Here is a 19,667-nt window from a genome sequence, read left to right on the forward strand (position 1 = left end):
GGGACCCTCCACCGACTCCCTCCCCAGAAAGAGGCAGGACACCTGTGAGTCTTGGGTGCTCCCCAGCTTTGCAGACACTGCACTTGGGGGAGAAGCACAAGATGCTCCATCTGAGCTAGCTGCCAGCGTCAGCACCGCCAAACCCCAACCCGACTATTCTGAGCCCGGGGAGAACTCAGACACTGGCAGGAGGAGCCAGCCACGTCACACAAGAGGGGCACTACCCGCAGACAGGGGAGTGGACAGGGGAGCGGCATGCAGGCTAGGGGAGGGGAGTGACCACATCAACCAGCAATGGCTTAAGAGAGAGGAACCCCCCACAACACACACACACACATACACGCCTACCTCTTCAGGACTGGGGTGAGCAGACAAGAAGACAGCAAACATTTTGGAGAATTTGAATATTCTTATAAGAAGCTCCCTAATGCATACCAAATAAGTTCCAAGTAGGCTGAAATGAAAATAGCCTTCAATAAAGCCATATCCCCAACTGAGAGTGAAAACCTAATTACTACACAAGTCAACTGCAGTGAGACTTGACAAAGGGGCCAGGACCGACAGAGCACACTGAATCTTTCACATGCCAGTTCCTCCGTGGAGATCTAATTCTGAAACTAGCAGCACAGCCTGCAAAAAGTCCCTCTCCATTTGGAAGAAATCAAGGGCGGGAGGTTTTCACGCACTCTCTCTCCAGCTCAGCAGCATCTGCAGTAGTTAAGCATTCTGGAAGCCCCAACCAACCAAGGACAAGGAGGAGAGATTGACATGTTACGCTGCTCCAAAAGCAAAGGCATCTTTCACAGCTCGAAGGAAAGCCACCCTGCTTCTAAAGACCGATTGTTGACTCTCCCCCAATAACACCATCCTTTTCTCTCCATTTACCCAATCTTTCAAAACAGAACTGCACTTACCAATCTCAAGAGGACATGATGGTCCTCTCCAGTACCTGTATAAACTAAGGGTGGACCCCGACAGCACCCAGCCTGATGGGCAGTCCTGGCTGCAGCTGGCTCTTGTCTGGACGTTCTAGGGACCACAGGGCGAAGCCTGGGAGCCAAGGGGCCCTGTGCACACGCAGCCTGGCAGCTCTGCCGAGATCACTGCACAACGACAAAGGCAACACAGAAGTTTGGTCTCAGGGGCTGGCGAGTCAGCTCCCAGCATAGGCAAATGTATCAAAATAGAAGCCTTGTTTCAAAAGGAAAAGAAATGGATTCTTCAAATTGATCTCACACACACTGATTTAAGCCAGGGCTACAGGACCACCTAACCTACTTATCAGAAAAAGTCAAAATAGTACATATAATCCAGTAAGTTCATTTGAAAGATATTTATAAATGAGCTAAGGATTAATAAAATCAGAAACCTATGACATGAGAGTGAAATGAAGAGCAACACATACATTTGTTACAAAGTAAAACAACTGCAGCATATTTGTTTGTCACTCCAGCCAGCAGATATTGGGAGTCCCACATAAAGAGCACAAAGCACAGGAAGTCCCTCCCACTCAGACATATGCCAGGGCCTTCCTTTTATCCTGTATGGGGCACCATCAGGTAGCAGGCTCCCATGTCAGAATGGCACAGCAGAAAGGCAGCCGCCATCCTGTTGGGCCATCCTTTCCTCTTTCCTTTCTGTAATTTCTAAAGAAAAAGAGTTATAGAGAGGGCAACAAGTTTTCAACCCTATGTAACAAGGAATCAGAAACCATACATTTTTATACTCAGGAGGGAGCCCTGAAGGCATAACGACTTCTCAACAAGTCACTCACCTCGACCCCAATTTCAGGAACAGAAAAAACAAAAGCCAAATGTACGACCCCCCAGCGTTAAAATTATTTAACCTGTACTTCAATAGTTTCCTTTCTCCCTCTGACCTCTATTTGTCCCAAGGGGTTCTGGTCCTTTTGCAATAAAGATAAGAACATCTTCTCTAGCTTCGCCATTTCCCCCAAAGGCTGTGTGCTGTGGCAACCTCTCTCTTTCAGAAGTGCAGCTCCCAGGAGCCTGCAGAGGTAAATCCCCTCCTAGGGCCAGGAGCGGTTGCCATGCAGCCAGTTGCTATCGAGGCACCTGCGGGAAGACTGCTTTCCCTCCCGCAGGAACCACACACACAGGTTTGCAGGATGACTTAGAACCCGGAGTGGGGGCTCAGCCACCATGCCCTCCCCGGGCCTGGCCCTGGGCACAGTCCGACATCTGGCTTACAATGCCTTACTACCCAGTCCCCATCGCTTCACTCCAGCTAACCAGGCCCAACTTGTGGCAGCACCACCAAGTTCATGCCACAGAACTTTCTGGAAGGTGTATCAGTTTCTCTAGTAGAGATAACGACATACATTGAGAGCACCGGCGGCAGTTATTCCCCCTCCAGAAAGAAAACAAGAGTAGCAGTGGTCCAGCCTGCACTGCGTCTGGAAGCTTTAAGTGCCATCATCGGACCTCATGTCTGGGAAGAGCACATGCCTGTAATCAATGACAGAGCTGATGTGGGTATGCTACGCGGGGTCCTCTCTCTTAGCAGAGCAAGGCCAAGAACTATGGCTCTGCTTCCAAATTTGGTCCCCAGCTCAGTCCACGGCCTCCAAACGAGCTGCTAGCCAGTCAGATAGTGAAATCGTGCTGGGACGGTGACAGTGTGGAGAGCACAAGGGGACGCCTCTCGCAGGAACCCTGGCCGCCGGAGCACTGTGCGGCCCTCCGGCAGAGGCACGCACGCAGCAGCACGCTTCTGCATTCGGCGGTCTGTCCATCCACATATGCCCAACCCTCCAGAGCTGCTCTGCGAAGCTGTTGGTGGAGGCCATTCCACGGTGGCTGAGGAACACCAGAGCAACACGCTGGGACCTGGCCTGCAGACAGGCTTACTCCTCTGTCTAGCGTCCCCCTCGGAGCCTGGACAATTAGCTGTCCACTGAAATTCACCAAAAGTGGGTAAAGGACAAATGTTCATAATATGGCGTTAAAATTTTAGCAATTGACACGGTCCTGTCGGTTAATCCCGTCAAAACATGCCCTGACCAAGTTACTGGCTGTGCCACGGGGGCCAGCTTAACCTGTAAGCCAGAATTGGGGTGGAGGGGCAGGTGAAAGCCAGATGGGGTCACTCCATATGTGCCTTCCTGTGACATCAGGGAGGCAGCCAGGGGTGGTGGCGCTGGGTTGCTGCGACAGGATGATGGAACATTAGTCCAGCAAGAGCCCAGAGTGGAGATCTGACCCCTTGAAGTGGCTGCAGGTGGCCTAGCAGCAGTCACCAACAGGTGACCACAGAGTTGGGCCTTGAATGCTTTAGGACTGGGGCTTTAATTTGTTCACTTCCTTACCTGAAACCTACTGATGGATACATACGTGGTGAAAACTAACTACTTGGTGCTTGAATCAGTGAGAGACAGTCAAAATCCTAAAGGACACAGGACAAAAAGCTCAGTGAGGATTTTCTATTACCATCGCCTTCATCAGTATCTGTCCCATAAGGACTCTAACAGTGCAGGCGACACTGTCCCAATTCAGCCACTCCTGCAAGTGGCTTCACCTGCCCAGTCTCTACTCTTCCAACTAAAAACCAGAGCCGGTGACAGGTACATCCCAGAGCCCTGCCCAGGACTGACACTGAAAACCAGAGCTGCTCACCCTTGGCACCGCTGACCTTTTGAATGAGACAGCTCTTCATTGTGGGGCTGTCCTGGGCCGTGTAGGATGCTGTGTACCTCTGGCCTCTAACCACTGGATGCCAGTAGCTCCCCCGTCAGGACAACCAAAATGTCTCCAGACATTTCCAGATGTTCTCTGGGGGCAACACTGCCTGGTTGAACCATTGCTGGGGAAAGGGCATGATGCCTGGTACGTGGGAAACAATGAATAACAGTGTTAATAGCAAAGCTTTTTGTGTCACTCGTGCGTCTATCCTTGAAGTGGTTCACAAAACGGGATGCTTGCGATATGAGTAACTATCAGTTCCAAGTATCATTCTCCCCAACTTGAAAACTAAATTTCTGATACACTGAATTGACCAAGGGTTCAGTGCTATCAAAGGTGGCGGGGATGTTGGACAGTGACCGCAAAGATTCAGCTTCCTCGTTTGCAGAAGGAAGAAACTAAAGTGCTACAGATCCAGAACACCAAGTCACAGGACTGAGGTAGAGTAGGTCCCAAATGGAGACCTCACAGATCTGATCCAAGTCCTCTGTCTGCACACCAAGCACTGCCTTCTCACCTGTGTAAACACCCCAACCCTTTGTCCTGTCCACTAGAAAGAACCAATGCCCAGCAATCTATACCTAAGACGCAAGATGCACAGGGCCACCTCCAGGAATGTCTAAGACTATCAATTCATACAAGTAAAAGGCAAACCTCAGGGGGTTTTTAGAAAGCAATTATTTGAAAAGAATTCATACTGATTGCTCAACGCCACTTGCTAACTAACCACTGGCTCCTGCACCAGCAACTTCCTGCCTCTGCTGGCACCAGATAAGGCCTGCTGTCCCAGGGGTGGGATCTCAGGGCAGAGGTAAGCCTCCGGAGAAGACCCTTCACCCACAGCACCGCCTGGGTAGGACGGGCAGGGGCTGAGGGGGCTACAGCAAGGTTGTTGCAGTGGTCTATCAAGAAATGTAATTTTTAGCATAAAACTATTATAAAATATAACTACAACAAAACAATGCAAAAAGTGGCAATCCCTCATGATTCTTCCCCAAGAAAGAATTGTTTTATGTAAGACTTTTTCTTGGCTATATTAATACATGGTTTAAATAAAAACAGGGTCACATTATATGCATTGTTTCTCCACTTGCTACGCTTACTTCCATTAAAGATGCATCATGGCCGTCTTTCCAAGTTTCACATGCATTCTAAATTTTCCTTATTTGTCAACAAGCGCATGTTGAATGGAATGAACATAACTTAACAATCCCCTGCTGAAGTTGCCCTATTTTGGGGTGGTTTTTTTTGCGAACACTAACATTGCTGAAAAGAATACACTCTGCTCACTTGGGCCCGCACCACTACAGGATAAATCCCTGGAAGCACAACTGAGTGACGCCAGGGTGCACGATAGGCACTGCCAGGGCCGACAAGCTCCCGACAAGCTAAACTAGTCACTCTCCTTTTTTCCGGTGTTTGCGGCGCGAGGCGACATGAGCAGCAAAGTCTCCCGCGACACCCTGTACGAAGCGGTGCGGGAGGTCCTGCACGGAAACCAGCGCAAGCGCCGCAAGTTCCTGGAGACGGTGGAGCTGCAGATCAGCCTGAAGAACTATGACCCCCAGAAGGACAAGCGCTTCTCGGGCACCGTCAGGCTCAAGTCCACGCCGCGCCCCAAGTTCTCCGTCTGCGTCCTGGGGGACCAGCAGCACTGTGACGAGGCCAAGGCCGTGGACATCCCCCACATGGACATCGAAGCGCTGAAGAAACTCAACAAGAACAAGAAACTGGTCAAGAAGCTGGCCAAGAAGTATGATGCCTTTTTGGCTTCAGAGTCTCTGATCAAGCAGATCCCGCGAATCCTGGGCCCAGGCCTGAATAAGGCTGGCAAGTTCCCTTCTTTGCTGACCCACAATGAGAACATGGTGGCCAAAGTCGATGAAGTGAAATCCACCATCAAGTTTCAGATGAAGAAGGTGCTTTGTCTGGCAGTGGCCGTTGGCCACGTGAAAATGACAGATGATGAGCTTGTGTACAACATCCACTTAGCTGTCAATTTCCTGGTGTCATTGCTCAAAAAGAACTGGCAGAACGTCCGGGCTTTATATATCAAGAGCACCATGGGAAAGCCCCAGCGCCTGTACTAAGACAGCTTAATAAACCGTAGTGCTACCGTTAAAAAAAAAAAAAAAAAAAAAAAAAAAAAAAAAAAAAAAACTAGTCACTCTACAACATCTGAGTACAGGGTGCGATCACAAAATGCAGTGAACGCTGCTGCCGAGTGCCATCCAACGGAAAGGCACATCTTCAATATGGGAAGTAGCGCGTCGAACCTTAGTAACAGTGTGTGACAAGTTTCAACTTGTTCAGTGCAGTCAGTTGGGTGTGAGCTACGGTTGAGAAGGTGTTTTCAAGTATGCTATAAATCATCCTCCGTTGTGACAATACCGCGTGTATACTGCGTGACGTCACTTTTGGTATACGGCAATTTCTGTCAAATAAAACATTACAATGTGTCCTCATCACATCATTCACTGGACCTGGCACCGTGTGACTTCTGGCTCTTCCCCAAAGTCAAAATGATTCAGGACATCGAGGCAGCCATGACAGCACAACTAAATACACTCAGGAAAGAGGACTTCCAGAACTGCTTCAGAAAGTGGCCAGAACGATGGGATAAGGATGTTGGAAGCGAGGAGGGGTATTTTGGGGAGCGATCAATGGCACTGTCTTTTACTGTAATAATGCATTTCTAAAAAACATTCGCTGTATTTTTTGATCACACCTCACATACCTGTCCCTTCACCCTCGATAACTAAAATGCTCATGGTTATTTTTCCCAATCTGCAAGGGAATATGATTTTAATGTCATTTCTTTGATCATCAGTGAAACTGAAATCTTGCTTTGCTTGCTGGCCATTTGAATTCTTAACTGTGAAGATTAACCCGTTCACGAGCTCTGTCTACTTCCCGCCCAGTGTCTCAGGACACATTAACATAAAGCGAAGCCCACAAGTGGGCTACACAGGAGAGGCAAAGAGCAGGAGGAACTACCAATTTCAGGGAAACTCAAGCTGTGAGCTAAGAACACTGCCATGCAAAAGTGGTAAGGAAACACCACTAAAAAGGGCAGGACTCCCATGCCCTGGCCAAAGGCCGTTGTTTTTCTCTGAAGGGGGAAGTAGACTCTTTGGATGGGGACACCAGTTCCAGTGGACAGTGGAAAACCATTCTGAAGACAGGGGAAGTTCTTCCAGGGTTATTGCTAAGACTATAGACTTTTTCCTCCCTTGGCCCCCTGAACGCAGGCAGCCAGGCAAGAGGCTAGAAGGTCTTCTTCTGGGTAACCCAAGAAGCTAACAGGGTGTTGTAAGGAAATGGCCCTGCCAGGTGCCTCTACAGTTATGTCACCATTGACAAGCCCCAACAAATGAGCAGGCACAAAAACATCACCAGAAAGCCAGAAAAGGCTCTGATATGAAAGGCACAAGCGCTAAACAAACAAAAAGCAGCCTGAAACAAACAGTGACTTCAGGGAAAAGAAAACTTTAAAACTCAATAATGCCCTCACATAAGAGGAGATTCTGTATCCATGGAACAAAAACAGGAGAATATAAAATAGGAACAGAGAGAACAAGGAAAAGCTCTTCCAAATAAAATGAGAAAAACTCAACAGAAGGGCTAGAAGATAAACTTGAGAATGTCTTCCAGAAAAAAAAAGGAAAACCTAAGAAAATCAGAGTGTCAATCCAGAAGGTCCAATGGTTTAATTCTAGAAAGAGAGAGAAAGTGAATGGGAAGAAATCAAAGCAATAAATAAATAAAAAATCCTCAGCATTGAAGCACGGGATTCCAAAGAAAGGAGCCCAAAGTGTGGGCAAGACATTAGATAAAAACAAACTCAAAAGGACATCACTATACTGGGTGTTCTGAATTTCACAGAAAATCCTTCAATCAGCAAAGAAAATACAATCACATACAAAGGCTTCAACAATAACACTGGCAGATGGGAGACGGAGGAGCAAAACGGTGCCCAAACTCTCCCGCAGGTATGAGGGTAGGATGAATAAAGCACTTCCAGACATCCAGGTTCTCACACCTTTAACTCTCCTGCATCTTTTCCCAGGCAACTCCTTGAGGAAGTGCTGCATCAAAACGAGAGGGTAAAAAACTCAAGAAAGAAAAAACAAAGGTTCCAAGAAACCAAGGACCCAAAGGGGAGGTGAGAGCTTCAGGAAGATTCCAGTAGGTTGGAGGCCTGGGAGAGATTCAAGATGAGGTTAATAACGGACTGAATTTCATCAGAAGATAAAAAGGACTAAATTTCTTGAAAGAGATGTAGACAACTAGTGAATTTGGGATTCAGTTTCAGTGACAAATACGTAGAAAATTAAGACAATAAAAACCAAACAAGACTCCTAAGAACTTCATGGAAAACAAAAACTTACCCGGGAAAGGAAAAGTGATCGCACCACACCATTTGGCCTGGCTGTGAATTTTAAAATTCGTATGAATGCCAACAAAAAGGATTAAGGGAGAGTATGCACAGTGTATTGCTACCAAATTAACAGCAAGCATCAAGATGACTAACCCCTCATGATGATGCCTAGACATGTCTGGAACCACACGTCTGGCTGTCTTTACGTGTATTCGAGGAACTTCAGCGAGGCTCAGAAAACAACAGCCTACTAGGGATGTCACTTCCAAAATGATTCTGATTTTAGCAATTTAGAAAAAAAAACAAAACTCTTCTTTGGCCCAAAATAACTTGTGTAATCACTTTTTAAAATGTTACTGACATGAAAAGAGTTTAATTTTTTTCCTGGTTTTCAAATGCTAAATGTTGCAGTGCTTATGTAATTTAAGGGAAAAGGCATGCTGCCACACTGAGGTTCTCTGGCTGCTTTTCTACTGGTCAAAAACCTTTACAACATGCGTCTTGGAATTTCTGCAGCCATAATTCAGCAACTGAGAATTCAGCTGTGTGCTGTTTCTTCCAGGAGCTTGGTTATTTCTTAACAGAAAAGGGATCCTGTGTTTACTAGCCCTGTGGGAGCACTGTCCACTGAACGGGCCATTCCAAATACAAACAAGTACCACTCGGTACTTCAAAAAGCATGTTCTCTGCTCAAGCCCTTTTGGTAAATGAGTAAGTTTCAGTTGGGAAGCATTATTGAGACTCTATCTGATCCGCTCGGACTAAAGGTCACAAGTCAGCCTGGCAAGCAGTGTAATCATCTGAAACTCCATCCCGGTCAGTGTCTCAGATAATAGGACTGACTGAAGGTCATGAAGTCCTTCACAACAGGATCTCAGCAAGCCCTCCACCACCCGAGAGCTCCGCAGTCTACCAAATACTCAACCTCTTGCCCATATATATGCCCCGCGATCGCTGCCCCGTGTCTCCTGTGCATAAGTCGCCTCATCCTGTCGACTCCACCTGGAAAAACTTATTCATCCCCTGAACCCTAGTTCAAGAACCACATTCTTTGTGAAGACTTTCTAACAGGTAATTACTGCCTCCTCTTTCCTATATCCAAATGTTGTATATGTTTCCATTACTAAAAACACTGTAATCTAATTATTCTTTTACAAGTGAATACTAGACCGTAAACTGCTTGACAAAAAAAAAAAAGTCTATATCCTTTAGCTTTGCACCCCCAGAACCCTTAACAGTGTCTGGTACACAGCAATTTCCCATTCATGTTTTCTGAATTGAACTGTTGAAAAAGTGAAGTTGAGGCTGAAGTCAGAGGCCCCCCAACAACAAAACCAAAGGAAAAAATACTTGATGATTCACGACAAAAGTCTCCCATCAGGCGGCTGAGAAATCAGCTCGGCCCACTGGAGAGGGACTGTGGCCTGGAGGTGCTGAAGGTGGGCCAGCGGCCGATCTCAGGAGCGCTCTGTCACACACCACACGTTTACGCAGGTGATGTGAACTTGATTAGACAAGATGAGGCAAGTCCTCAAACAGGGAAATACCTGTAGCTTACTCCTCATTGTAAATTGTTTCACTGGCTCTCAAATGTGGTCCCTCGGGGCCTGCGGGGGTCTGCTCAGGTTCTGGAAGGGTAACCCTCTTAGGACAGGTTACTGCTTCAGACAGAGAGAACTGGGATTCCCACGATGGAAGCCACTCTTAAACGAATCCTCTCTCAGCTACTTTAAACATAGTTTCCAAGCGTCCTAGCTTAAAAGGTTCTCAGTGAGTCTAGCTTGCGGATAGCAGAGGCTTCAAAAGGGTCAACTCTAGCGGGAAACACTGTCTTCCACGCCGTTTCAGTACCCCAGGTTTGCCTCCAGCAATGAACGCGGAGCGTGGGCCTCAGGCAGTGCTGTGACCCAGCATCTCCACAGGCCTCAGGCAAGCGGACAGCGCGCACAGGCGAGGGCACCGCCCGAACGGGACCCACATCACACCCAAGCTGGAGGGCAAGTCACCCTCGTCACTGAAGATTTCAATCATCTGCAGTCCTTCAGCCACTTCGTCTGACCACAACCACTGTTTAACGAGCAACACACGGGTCGCCTTCCCCTCTGGTTCCGCACGGTGAGCGAACTCCGCGCAGTCTGGCCCTCTGGTTTTCTAAGTCGGGCAGACAGGACCTTCGGCACCCGGCTCTGAGCACCTCGCCACCTTTCAACAAATGCCCTCGGTATGCCCTAGTGTCAGCAACAGCGCCAGGTTCCAACACGACGCTGTCGCCCATCAGACACGCGAGAAACGGGTTTCCTTTCGGTCGCGAGTCATCTCCAAAGGCTTCCTGAACCAGCCCTCGAGCGCCGAGCTTGAAGAGTATCGCACAGCGGCGGGGCCTGCAGGCCGCCCGGAGGGGGAAGGGCCTCCCCGGGCTCCCGTCTCAGCCCAGCCGGGCAGGTCGCCCTCCGGTCCCCGAGCCGCGCGACCAGACCACAGGGAGAAGGCGAGGGGCCGCGCAGGCCCCAGCCCCGGGCGCAGAAAGGCCACGTCCCCGGGGACAGCCGCCCAACTCTATGGTTCGCGCACACAGGCCCGTCGACCCACGTGACCGGCGGCAGCCAATCCAGGCGAGGGGCCCCCAACCATCGAGACGACGGCGGCCCGGGGCTAGACCAGCCTCGCTCGGCCGCTCGCCGTCGCCGCCCGGTACCGCTCCAGCGCTCCCAGCTCGGTGCTGCCGCCATCTTCCCGGAGGAGAGGGCCAGGGGCGAAGGCTCCCCCACCGCGGTCGCTCCGCATTCTTACCTCCACCTGCCCTCCCCCCGACCGCCTCTCTTCTCCTCAGCAGTCACTTAGCTCCTTCTAAAGAAACTTCCTCCTCCCACTCTAGTTATCCACAATGCGAAGAATCACATTACCTGTTCCACTCTTACCAGCGTAAGGAAAACAAGCTCATAAAGCAGGAACTGTGGCGAAACAGGCACAAGCCGCCATCTTGGTAAAGGAGAAGAGGCTACGCTTGACCTCCCCCCACCCCCCCCAGCCTCTATATGGCCAACCGCCGTGGGAGGGGCACGGCGCCTGCGCAGAGGTGTGAAACGCGGAGGAGCCTGCGCCTGCGCACTTGGAAGCCGGCTGATGGGGGGGAAGGGAGGAAGCCCTAGTTGCGCTGAGGTGAAGACCGCGTTGGCAACGGGGCGGGGCGGCGTGATGACGCAATGCGCCTGCGCGCGGGGCGGGGCGCGACCGGACGGCGGGCACCGGGCGGATCCGCGGGGCGGTCGGTGGGCTTCTGTTCTTCGGCTCCTGGACGGTGAGTGTCCAGCTTTGGGTCCTCGCCGCAGCCTGGGTGCGAACTGTGGGCCGATACAGAAGGGCCGGGGGCCTGATCGGGACGGCGGTCGGCCCGCTCCGGGGTCGCGCGGGCGGGGCTGATGGCGCGGTGTGGGGGAAGGGCGGCCGGCCTGAGGTCCCTGGCCCAGCTCTGTCCTTTCCCCGCCCTCCTCGGACTCCCGGACTCTCCCGGACCCTTCCCGGCCACTGCACCCCCTGGAGCCTTGGCTCGGGCGGAAGCGGCGGGGCGTGTCCCGGGAGACCCCAGGGACCCCTTGCTCACCCTGTGGGAAGTACGTGGAGCCTGGGGTGCCGGACGTAGTCGTAGCTCGGGAGGGAAAGTGCACATTGTGGCCTGTCGGGCGCTTTTGCCTTGCGGCCATCCCTTCATGGCCCTGACGTGGGCCTTTGCATCGCGCCGGCCCCTGGTAGAGAGGAAGCCGCGACAAGTCCTTGCCGCCTGGTTAACTTTCTAGGCCCGCGCTGGCCGCACATACGAAGAGGGGGAGACAAGGAGGAGGCCCCGACCCGGCGCAGGACCGGAGCCCGAGGGATAGAGGTTGGGGGTGCCCAGCATTCCCGGGGGGGCCTGCGGTGAGGAGGCCGAGACCTGTGGCTGCCGTTGCTGCGCGAATGCGCCCGGCTGTCACGTGGCCCACAGGGCCCACAGGGCCCGGACACCTTCGCCTCTCCGGCCTCACTTTTTGCCAGTTATCACGCCTCCCTTCTCTGTCCTCCCCACACACGGACACGTGACCCAACCACACTGAGCTGGTTCGGTCCGCTGTGGTCTTTCTCTCTTTTGGCCTGAGCCCAAACCCTTTCTTTTGTCTGGAACCCAGTTCTCTCCCCGTCTTCTCTGCCTTTTGCTTGCCTAGTCCCTGCTCTGTTAGTCAGGACTTGGCCCAGGTTACATTTCCCCTGGCTGGAAAAGGTGTTCGCCTGATTCCTTTACGGTGCTTCCTGGTAGTCAGTCCTCCATTAGACCACTAGTCCGTCCAGTGAGGAACAGGGGAAGTGCGAATCTCCGTCACCCTTACCCACTGCTAGCACAGCGACCCCCACCTAGTAGGTTCTCAAATACTTGTTGCATGACTCAAATCATAATACCTCAAGAGAAATGTAGTGCCCTAAAGCAGCCTTGCCATCATAAGGAGAGATACATAGTGGTGTGAAGGGTCATGGAAGTTGTGTCCTGGTGTTTGTAATTTGAGGATCATTGTTTTCATTTTTGGTGGTTCTGATTCAGGCTTTTTTTTGGCACTACCCAGCATCTTAACTCGCAACATGTACTGCTCTATTGAATCTCGGCAGTGGTCTCAGCCATAAAGGATAGACTGATTTTTTTTTTTTCCCCCACTTGCCACCTTGATTTCTCCCCTAGTGCAGCACCTCAGGGTGAAGAAAAAGGGCTTTTCCATCAGATCAGATTTGTTCTTGAACTAGCAGGGCAAAGTGGGGAAATGGAGAGGGCATGAGGAAGAACCTCCCTCTATTACCATTCATAAATGGGATTCAAGCGTCTTTTTATACCTAACAACAAGGACAAACTGCTGAAAAAAGTGTTTTCATTATTTTTCCCAGAGAGGGGACACCAAAATTCATTTGGCAGTAGAATCAGGTTGAAGCCATTTATGTAGCCCGAATCCCACTTTGTACTAATGGTCACACGTATTGCTGCAGAAAATGCATTTGACTGCGGGTGGTGCCCGGGATGCTGTTGAGGGTGTTGTGTGCCATACAGTACGTGTACTTTCTCAGATCCAAAGAATTTCAATGCCAGGACATTCCAAGGGCTCTGGATAAAGAATCACAGACTTTCAGGGCCCTACCGACATTGTAGGGTTATTTTGTGGGCTGGGGTGATGTATGTAAATGTAAGAGTAACATGTCAATGAATGGTAGTTGTAGGTAGTCCACTAATATAAATGCCACCAGCAAAATATGTTTATACGTATTGCAAATAATCCAGTTTTGGCCTTGTTCTTCATCTTTTGTTTTGGAAAAGTTGGTTTCTTCTGTGAATTCGGATGGGAGTATTGTTCTATTGAAGAAGGAAGCCATGGATCAAGGAGAAAAAACAATTTCTAGTATCTAGAATGAGCACAACCTGAAAGATAAAATTTTCACTTGACCACATTTTGAGGTCTGGGAGATCCAATTGGTCTGTACCCAGAGTTTAAATGAATCATGGTGCTTGGCATTCTGTGTTACTGGCTAATTCACTGAAAACCTGGTGCTTCGGTCAATGTCATAAAGAGAAGTAATTGAAAATTTAAAAAATTACCATGTAACTGCTGTAAAGAAAATTTTAAAAAATTTTATTTTATTTTTTTACTTTTATTTTTTTTAAGTTTATTGGGATGACAGTTGTTAGTAAAGTTACATATATTTCAGGTATACAATTCTATATATCTCACACTGTGTGTTCACCACCCAGTCAGTTCTCTTTCCATCACCATATATTTGATACCCTTTCAAACAAATTTTAAAAGAGATTTTTACAGAAGATGTTTACAAATCATGATCTGTTAAAAACTTGGGGAGGATGTTTAAAAGTAACTCCCAATTGGTAACATTTCTGGTTAACCCTTGGATCATGGAGGATAACAAAAGCACAATCTAAGAAGACACAGCAAAAGCTTCATAGATTCAGATGAGAATTTGGGTTTTACATATTTTTGTTATGAAGGACCACTGAAAATATAGAAATTTGGTTCTGATAATATTAAGAAATGAACAAAATAATAGAAGAGTAACTAAATCCATATGCAGGTTCTTTGAAACAAATTCCTCAGAAGTCCCATTAGAGAAAAAAAGCAAATATAGGAAAGACGGTGTCATGCAGGGTCTCAGCTCCCACTCCCCGCACCAGACGCAGGAGACGAGGAGGCCAAAAAGGAAAACAACGGAGCCATAGGTAGGGGAGTCATACCACTATATTCTCGCTGGTGGCTGGTCGAGACACAAAAGCAAATATCCGCCGGTACCCCAACGAGGGGTGTGTCCTGCACCCCAGTCTCACTGGTGGCCGGGTGGGACACAGGAAGTAGGATCCACACGATCTGCAATCTGCCATCCGCGCTTGCTAGCCACAATCCACCATCTGCTTCTCTGCCAGCCAACCAACCCCGAGGCTAGCCACGGCAGTTACATTAGTGGCTAATGGCTAACTGGTTACAGCTGACGGCCAACTAGTCACAGCTGACGGCCATCTACTACACGAGCCAGCACCTTTCCTCGTGAGGCCTAGAGCCTGGAAACTGCTCACCTGGCTCTGACCCCACAGAAGGTATAGAGGTATAATCAGACATAGGAGACTACATGTATCAGGATGGCCACAGATATGAAAATCTGGAAGAAATGGATGATTTCTGAGACACTGTAAGTTACCAAAATGGAACTAATTACTAGGACGAATACCACTGAACAGCTGAGTCAACATCTACCAATGAAAAGACAGAAGTAGAGCTGAATTCCATCCACCCCACACAGCACCAATGACACAAGCCACTGCATAAAAAGGGAAAGCACACCAATTTATTTTATGAAGACAGCACACCTTTAATAACAAACCCAGATGGAGGCCTGAGAAAGAATACCGTAGCTAGGGGTAGGTCTGTCTATGAATATAAGTGCAAAAGTTCTCAGCAAGATATTTGCTGCAGTTAGATTCCAGAAATGTACCTATCTATCAATATAAGCTCTTACAACAAATTAAAGTAGAAAATCATATGTACAGATGCTGAGGAGGCATGATAAAATTCAGCAACCAAGTCTAATAAAAACGCTAAGGAAACGGCTTACTTATAATTCAGGGATTGCTATAAACCATGGCAGGTGTTTTACTTGAATTCAGCTGCTTCCCTTGCCTAGCATTCCTACTTGAAGCGTCCCTTAATTCCACTACCGAGGCTGAAAGCATTTTGGATAATCTGGATCTAGCTTCACCTGGTCCTTAGTGGTCCTTATGTAGAACTCTAGGTTTCACCTGATAACTCCCCCTTCCCACGCTCAGTAATGATCTGTCACAGTGAGGAGCAGTTTCCAGACTGCACATACTAATAAGTATTCATCTCACCGTCCTCTTCCTCTCCCCTTCTCATTCCTGCCAGACAGGTGAGAGCAAGGCCTCCAGTGGGCCACTAAACAGGAGAACCCAGACTATAACCCTTCTGTGGCCTAAGACTGTAGAGTCACAGGCTTATGAAGCCTCTCTCAACCTTGGTTAACCAAGCCACATATGGGGGTGGAGGCTCCTCCGTTTTTTCAAAGGTGCTTAGAACATTTCCATTCAAAAGGGAAACGTAGGGTATGCAGTATTCAGAATGTTAAGGTTTGGGGGAAACGGGGAGGCAGGAAGCTTTCTAATAAGTTTCTGAGCTCCAAAGGGAGTCAGATTTGACTGCATTCATCCTTCGACTTTTTACCAGAGGTTAGCCAACAGACCCCACATTTCCCAAAATCTCAAGGCTTCTAAGATTTCTGTTAAAATTCCGAAGATCTCTAAAATTCTCACACCTATCAAATATGCCAGTGCCCTCAGTCCTTCTTCTTAGCTTATGAATGTAGTTCATTCATATTGCTCTGTGTGCCGCACTGTTCAGTCTAGTTCTTGGGAGCTCAAGGCACCTCCTACAGCTGTCAAACAGCGCTCTCCAGTGTTGAAAAGGTTCAAAGAGAAAGCAGGTGACACAGTTGCAGAAGTCATGGAAACTTGCCTTTATCACCTGCTGTGTCTGCAGTGCCTAACAATCAGCACTGATGTTTGCATATCGTTGAAAATATGGCATGAATATAGGTATATATGGTTGCTTTCATCAACCTAATTATATCTAGTTTATCTTTACAATGAGGTGATAATTTTACCATTTCTAAGGAAGTATCTGATGTAATTGAGAAGCTGAGTGAAACAAGCTATTGATGCCTTAGGTGTAAGTTTTTTTACATGTCAATTAATGCTAAGCTAAATGTATGCATTGTGGATACATGTGCTATTTTTTTTTTTTTATAGATTCACGAAACTTCACTAAAGATGTCTAAGGTAAGAAGAGCTCACGCTATGTGTACAGTATGAAGAGAAACTGCTTTATGTTTTCAAACTTTATAATCAAGATTTATGATTCATTATTTTTAATACAACTGATATATTTGATTCATTAAGACAGAGCTCTAAATTAATTGTCCTAAAAGCTTTGAACTTTCTTTTTTCAGATTTCCAATTTCTTGTTTCTAAATACATCAGTAACAATCCTTTTAGCCTCCTTAGATCATCTCAGCAGGCTAATCAAATAATAATTTAAAATTCTGATAATTTATCATGATGAAATTGATGGGGCTCTTAGACTTAATAAATTAGCTTATTTTGATTGGCTGTTGCAAATTAGCCCAGAGCTGTGTAATAAATTAGTTCTAAAAGACATGCTGAGAAAAGCAGAACTTGTGGTTGAAGTTTCAAGATCGTCATTTCTTTTTACCTTTTGTTTTTGAATCTTTGGGTATTCCTTACTATCTAATGCATAAGTATCACCCAGAAATAACCACTGATAGCATTGTGTGAATGTTCTTTTTTACACATGTGAATATACATTTAAAAAATCAATTGGTTTTACAAATCAATTGATGTGTCTTGATTTCTTTCCATTTGTAGTGTGCTACTGCCCAGGTCTACAGTTTTACTGTACTTGCTTTGTCACATGTCCATTCCTCATATCGGGTGTCCACTGATCAGGGAATATTGATATTTCAGCGTTGTCAGCTGTTGTCCCATTCCCAGTCTTCTCCTCCATGGTCTTTGAAGCTAGATACTCAAAATCCCACTCCAAAGTTGCGTGTCTCACAGCCTTGGTGAGGCTCTGTTCCATAGAGACATGATCTCCTCTTGATTAATTTCCACAAATGATCACACCTGATACCTGGAAGTATTTTCTTCTATGGATTGCTTAGCAGAAATGTAATTTTAGGTCAGCATTTAGGCGTGAAATAATACTGGGTTGGTTTTCTTTCCAATAAGTGTTCATAAGTGAATGCCATCAGTTTTCTGATAGAAGGGACCTTTAGGAAGTGTTATTTATGTGTTATTTATGTAGCATATATATTTAATTTGTGAGAGCTAATGATACCTATGTCGCAGCTTGATTATATCTTAAAAGCAACTAATGTGTTTATTTGTTCTTTTTTTTAAAAAATCTGATTTTAGCAACAACCAGCTCAATTTATAAATCCAGAAACTCCTGGCTATGTTGGATTTGCAAATCTTCCCAACCAAGTTCACCGAAAATCAGTGAAAAAAGGTTTCGAGTTCACACTAATGGTGGTCGGTAAGAAATTAACTTATACCCTCACTTATTAAATATGTGGAACTCTCCCCTCCCCAACCATAGGGTGTACGAATAGTACGTATGACCTGTAAAGTCAAAGGGAAAATTTTGTTGGCAGAATCAAATAACTTGAGAATTTGGGAGGAAGATTCTTTAGAAAATTTTGCTTCAGAGGAAAATTGTAGTATTTCTGTCGTCTCCTTATTCATATATAGTGAAAGTCTTTACTCATTGTGGCAGCCAGCCTCCCACATGTCTCCCCGTGTCCCTCACCTCCTGTGTCGGGCGGCTTTCTAGTTGTCTCCCACTGTGAACAGATAGGGCTTACCTGGGTAGCCAGTAGGGCATCACATGAGTGAAGGCGAATGACTTCAAGACTGGGTTACAAAAGACATTGTGGTTTGTACCTCACCTTCTCTTGAATCACTCAGTTTGGGGGAAGCCAGCTGCCATGTTGGGAAGACACTCAAGCAACCTTATGGTGCAGTGCCCCAAGGCAGGGAACTGAGGCCTGCCAGCAGCCATATAAGTGACCATCTCAGAAACGTCCTCCATCCCCAGTTAGCCTCTGGTGACAGCCATCCTGGCTGACATTGACTGTTACCGCCTGAGAGACGTCCCCAAGCCATAACCACCCACCAGAGCAGACACTCTCAAATTCCTGGCCTGAAAAAGCCATGAAATCATAAAAAATCTTGATTGTTGGTTTAGGCCTCTGAGTTTTACAGTAGTTTGTTACATTTTAATAGATAACTAATACACATATTTAATTAGAAGTGTGTTTGTTTAGTAATCACAAAAAGTAACTCCTTAAATTGTTGTACTGGATGTATTTTAAACAAGTAATCTTTACAAGTTTTTCTGAATTATTAAATTCCTTTGAAATTTAGTGGTTACTTGAAATTTTCTTCTATTATGTCAGATATATTTTGCCATGGGCTATAGCAAATACTGTTTCAGCATGTCCATAACAAGCTTAACTTGATGAATTATCTACTGATGAACTATTAATTCTGCTTACCATATCACATTTTATTTCATTCTCCATAACTGCAAAATTCTCCAAAAAAGGAGGAGATAGCTTGACGATGGTCATGTATAAGTAGGATGAATGACTGTTTCCTAGGGTAAATAGTTCACAAATCTGAAATGAAAGAAAATGTGGGACTCTTAGTTCAGAGACGTCAATGGTGACATGTTTTAGGATCACAGTTACATGATAATGATCGTGAAAATTCAAATTCCTGATAGAAAAGAGAAATCCATTGCAATCTATCACAGAGTTATTTAATTTTAAAGCATTCAAAAACAGACAATAACTTTTGCTTCTGGCTGTGATAGAATAATTCAGAAGTTGACAGACTCCCCCTAAAGGACCAGGTAGTAAATATTTAAGGCTTTGTGAACCATGTAGTTTTTGGTGCAGCCACTCAACTTCCTGTGGTCGTGGGAGAACCACTGTAGACAATATGTCTACAAATAGGCATAGCTGTGTTCCAGGTGGCGGGCAAGGCTACATTTGACCTGAGGGTCGCAGTTTGCTGATCACTGAAATTACTGCTACCAGACTAGTCCTGGCATGAGTAACTGAAAAGCTGGTCAAAATATAGCAGACAGCTCTTCTGGGATATTATACAACAGGCATTGCAGGACTCCCGTCCTTGAGAGAAGGAACACAACCACATCCATTGTAAAGTCATTGCAGCTTTCTGCCGTCCCTGCCCCTCCCCCTGCCCAGGGAGGGGTAACTCAGCCAGAGCCCAGGAGGCTCAGAGCTGAATGACTCAGTCATGATTTAGGGAAGCCTAGGTGGCTGGATCCTAAGGTAGGTAGCGTGGTGAGTTCCAGAACAGACGAAGGACTCCAGAAATCTGCACTGAGAGGACCCTGGCTGAACACGAACACGCTTATAGGTAGGGTAGAATTCCACGAGCCTGGGCAAAATGT

The 19,667-nt window shown here is 47.0% G+C and overlaps 3 protein-coding genes across 6 annotated transcripts in view; 2 read left to right on the forward strand and 1 right to left on the reverse strand.

Moving 5' to 3' along the window:
* Nucleotides 1–11,261, reverse strand: part of HDLBP (high density lipoprotein binding protein) — a 69,538-nt gene extending 58,277 nt beyond the window's left edge. The window contains exon 1 of one of the 4 annotated variants that reach the window (XM_081052309.1): nt 11,001–11,261. The gene's annotated coding sequence lies outside the window, so the exon portion shown is untranslated. Of the gene's footprint in view, nt 1–914; nt 1,104–9,629; nt 10,662–10,985 lie in introns of those variants that run through there. The other 3 variants (XM_081052307.1, XM_081052306.1, XM_081052310.1) reach the window with 3 other exon arrangements.
* LOC308499244 (large ribosomal subunit protein uL1) lies at nt 5,092–5,820 on the forward strand. Its single transcript, XM_081052311.1, has one exon. It carries the CDS (start codon nt 5,138–5,140, stop codon nt 5,789–5,791), a length of 654 nt encoding a protein of 217 aa, XP_080908437.1. The 5' UTR covers nt 5,092–5,137; the 3' UTR covers nt 5,792–5,820.
* SEPTIN2 (septin 2) overlaps nt 11,262–19,667 on the forward strand; it is a 29,466-nt gene continuing 21,060 nt past the window's right edge. The window contains exons 1-3 of the mRNA XM_081052312.1: nt 11,262–11,380; nt 16,415–16,444; nt 17,600–17,720. Of these exons, the coding sequence (XP_080908438.1) occupies nt 16,436–16,444; nt 17,600–17,720 (130 nt within the window). The 5' untranslated portion in view covers nt 11,262–11,380; nt 16,415–16,435. The remainder of the gene's footprint in view (nt 11,381–16,414; nt 16,445–17,599; nt 17,721–19,667) is intronic.

Source organism: Rhinolophus hipposideros (assembly GCF_964194185.1).
Source record: "Rhinolophus hipposideros genome assembly, chromosome: 6".
Lineage (NCBI taxonomy): Eukaryota > Metazoa > Chordata > Mammalia > Chiroptera > Rhinolophidae > Rhinolophus > Rhinolophus hipposideros.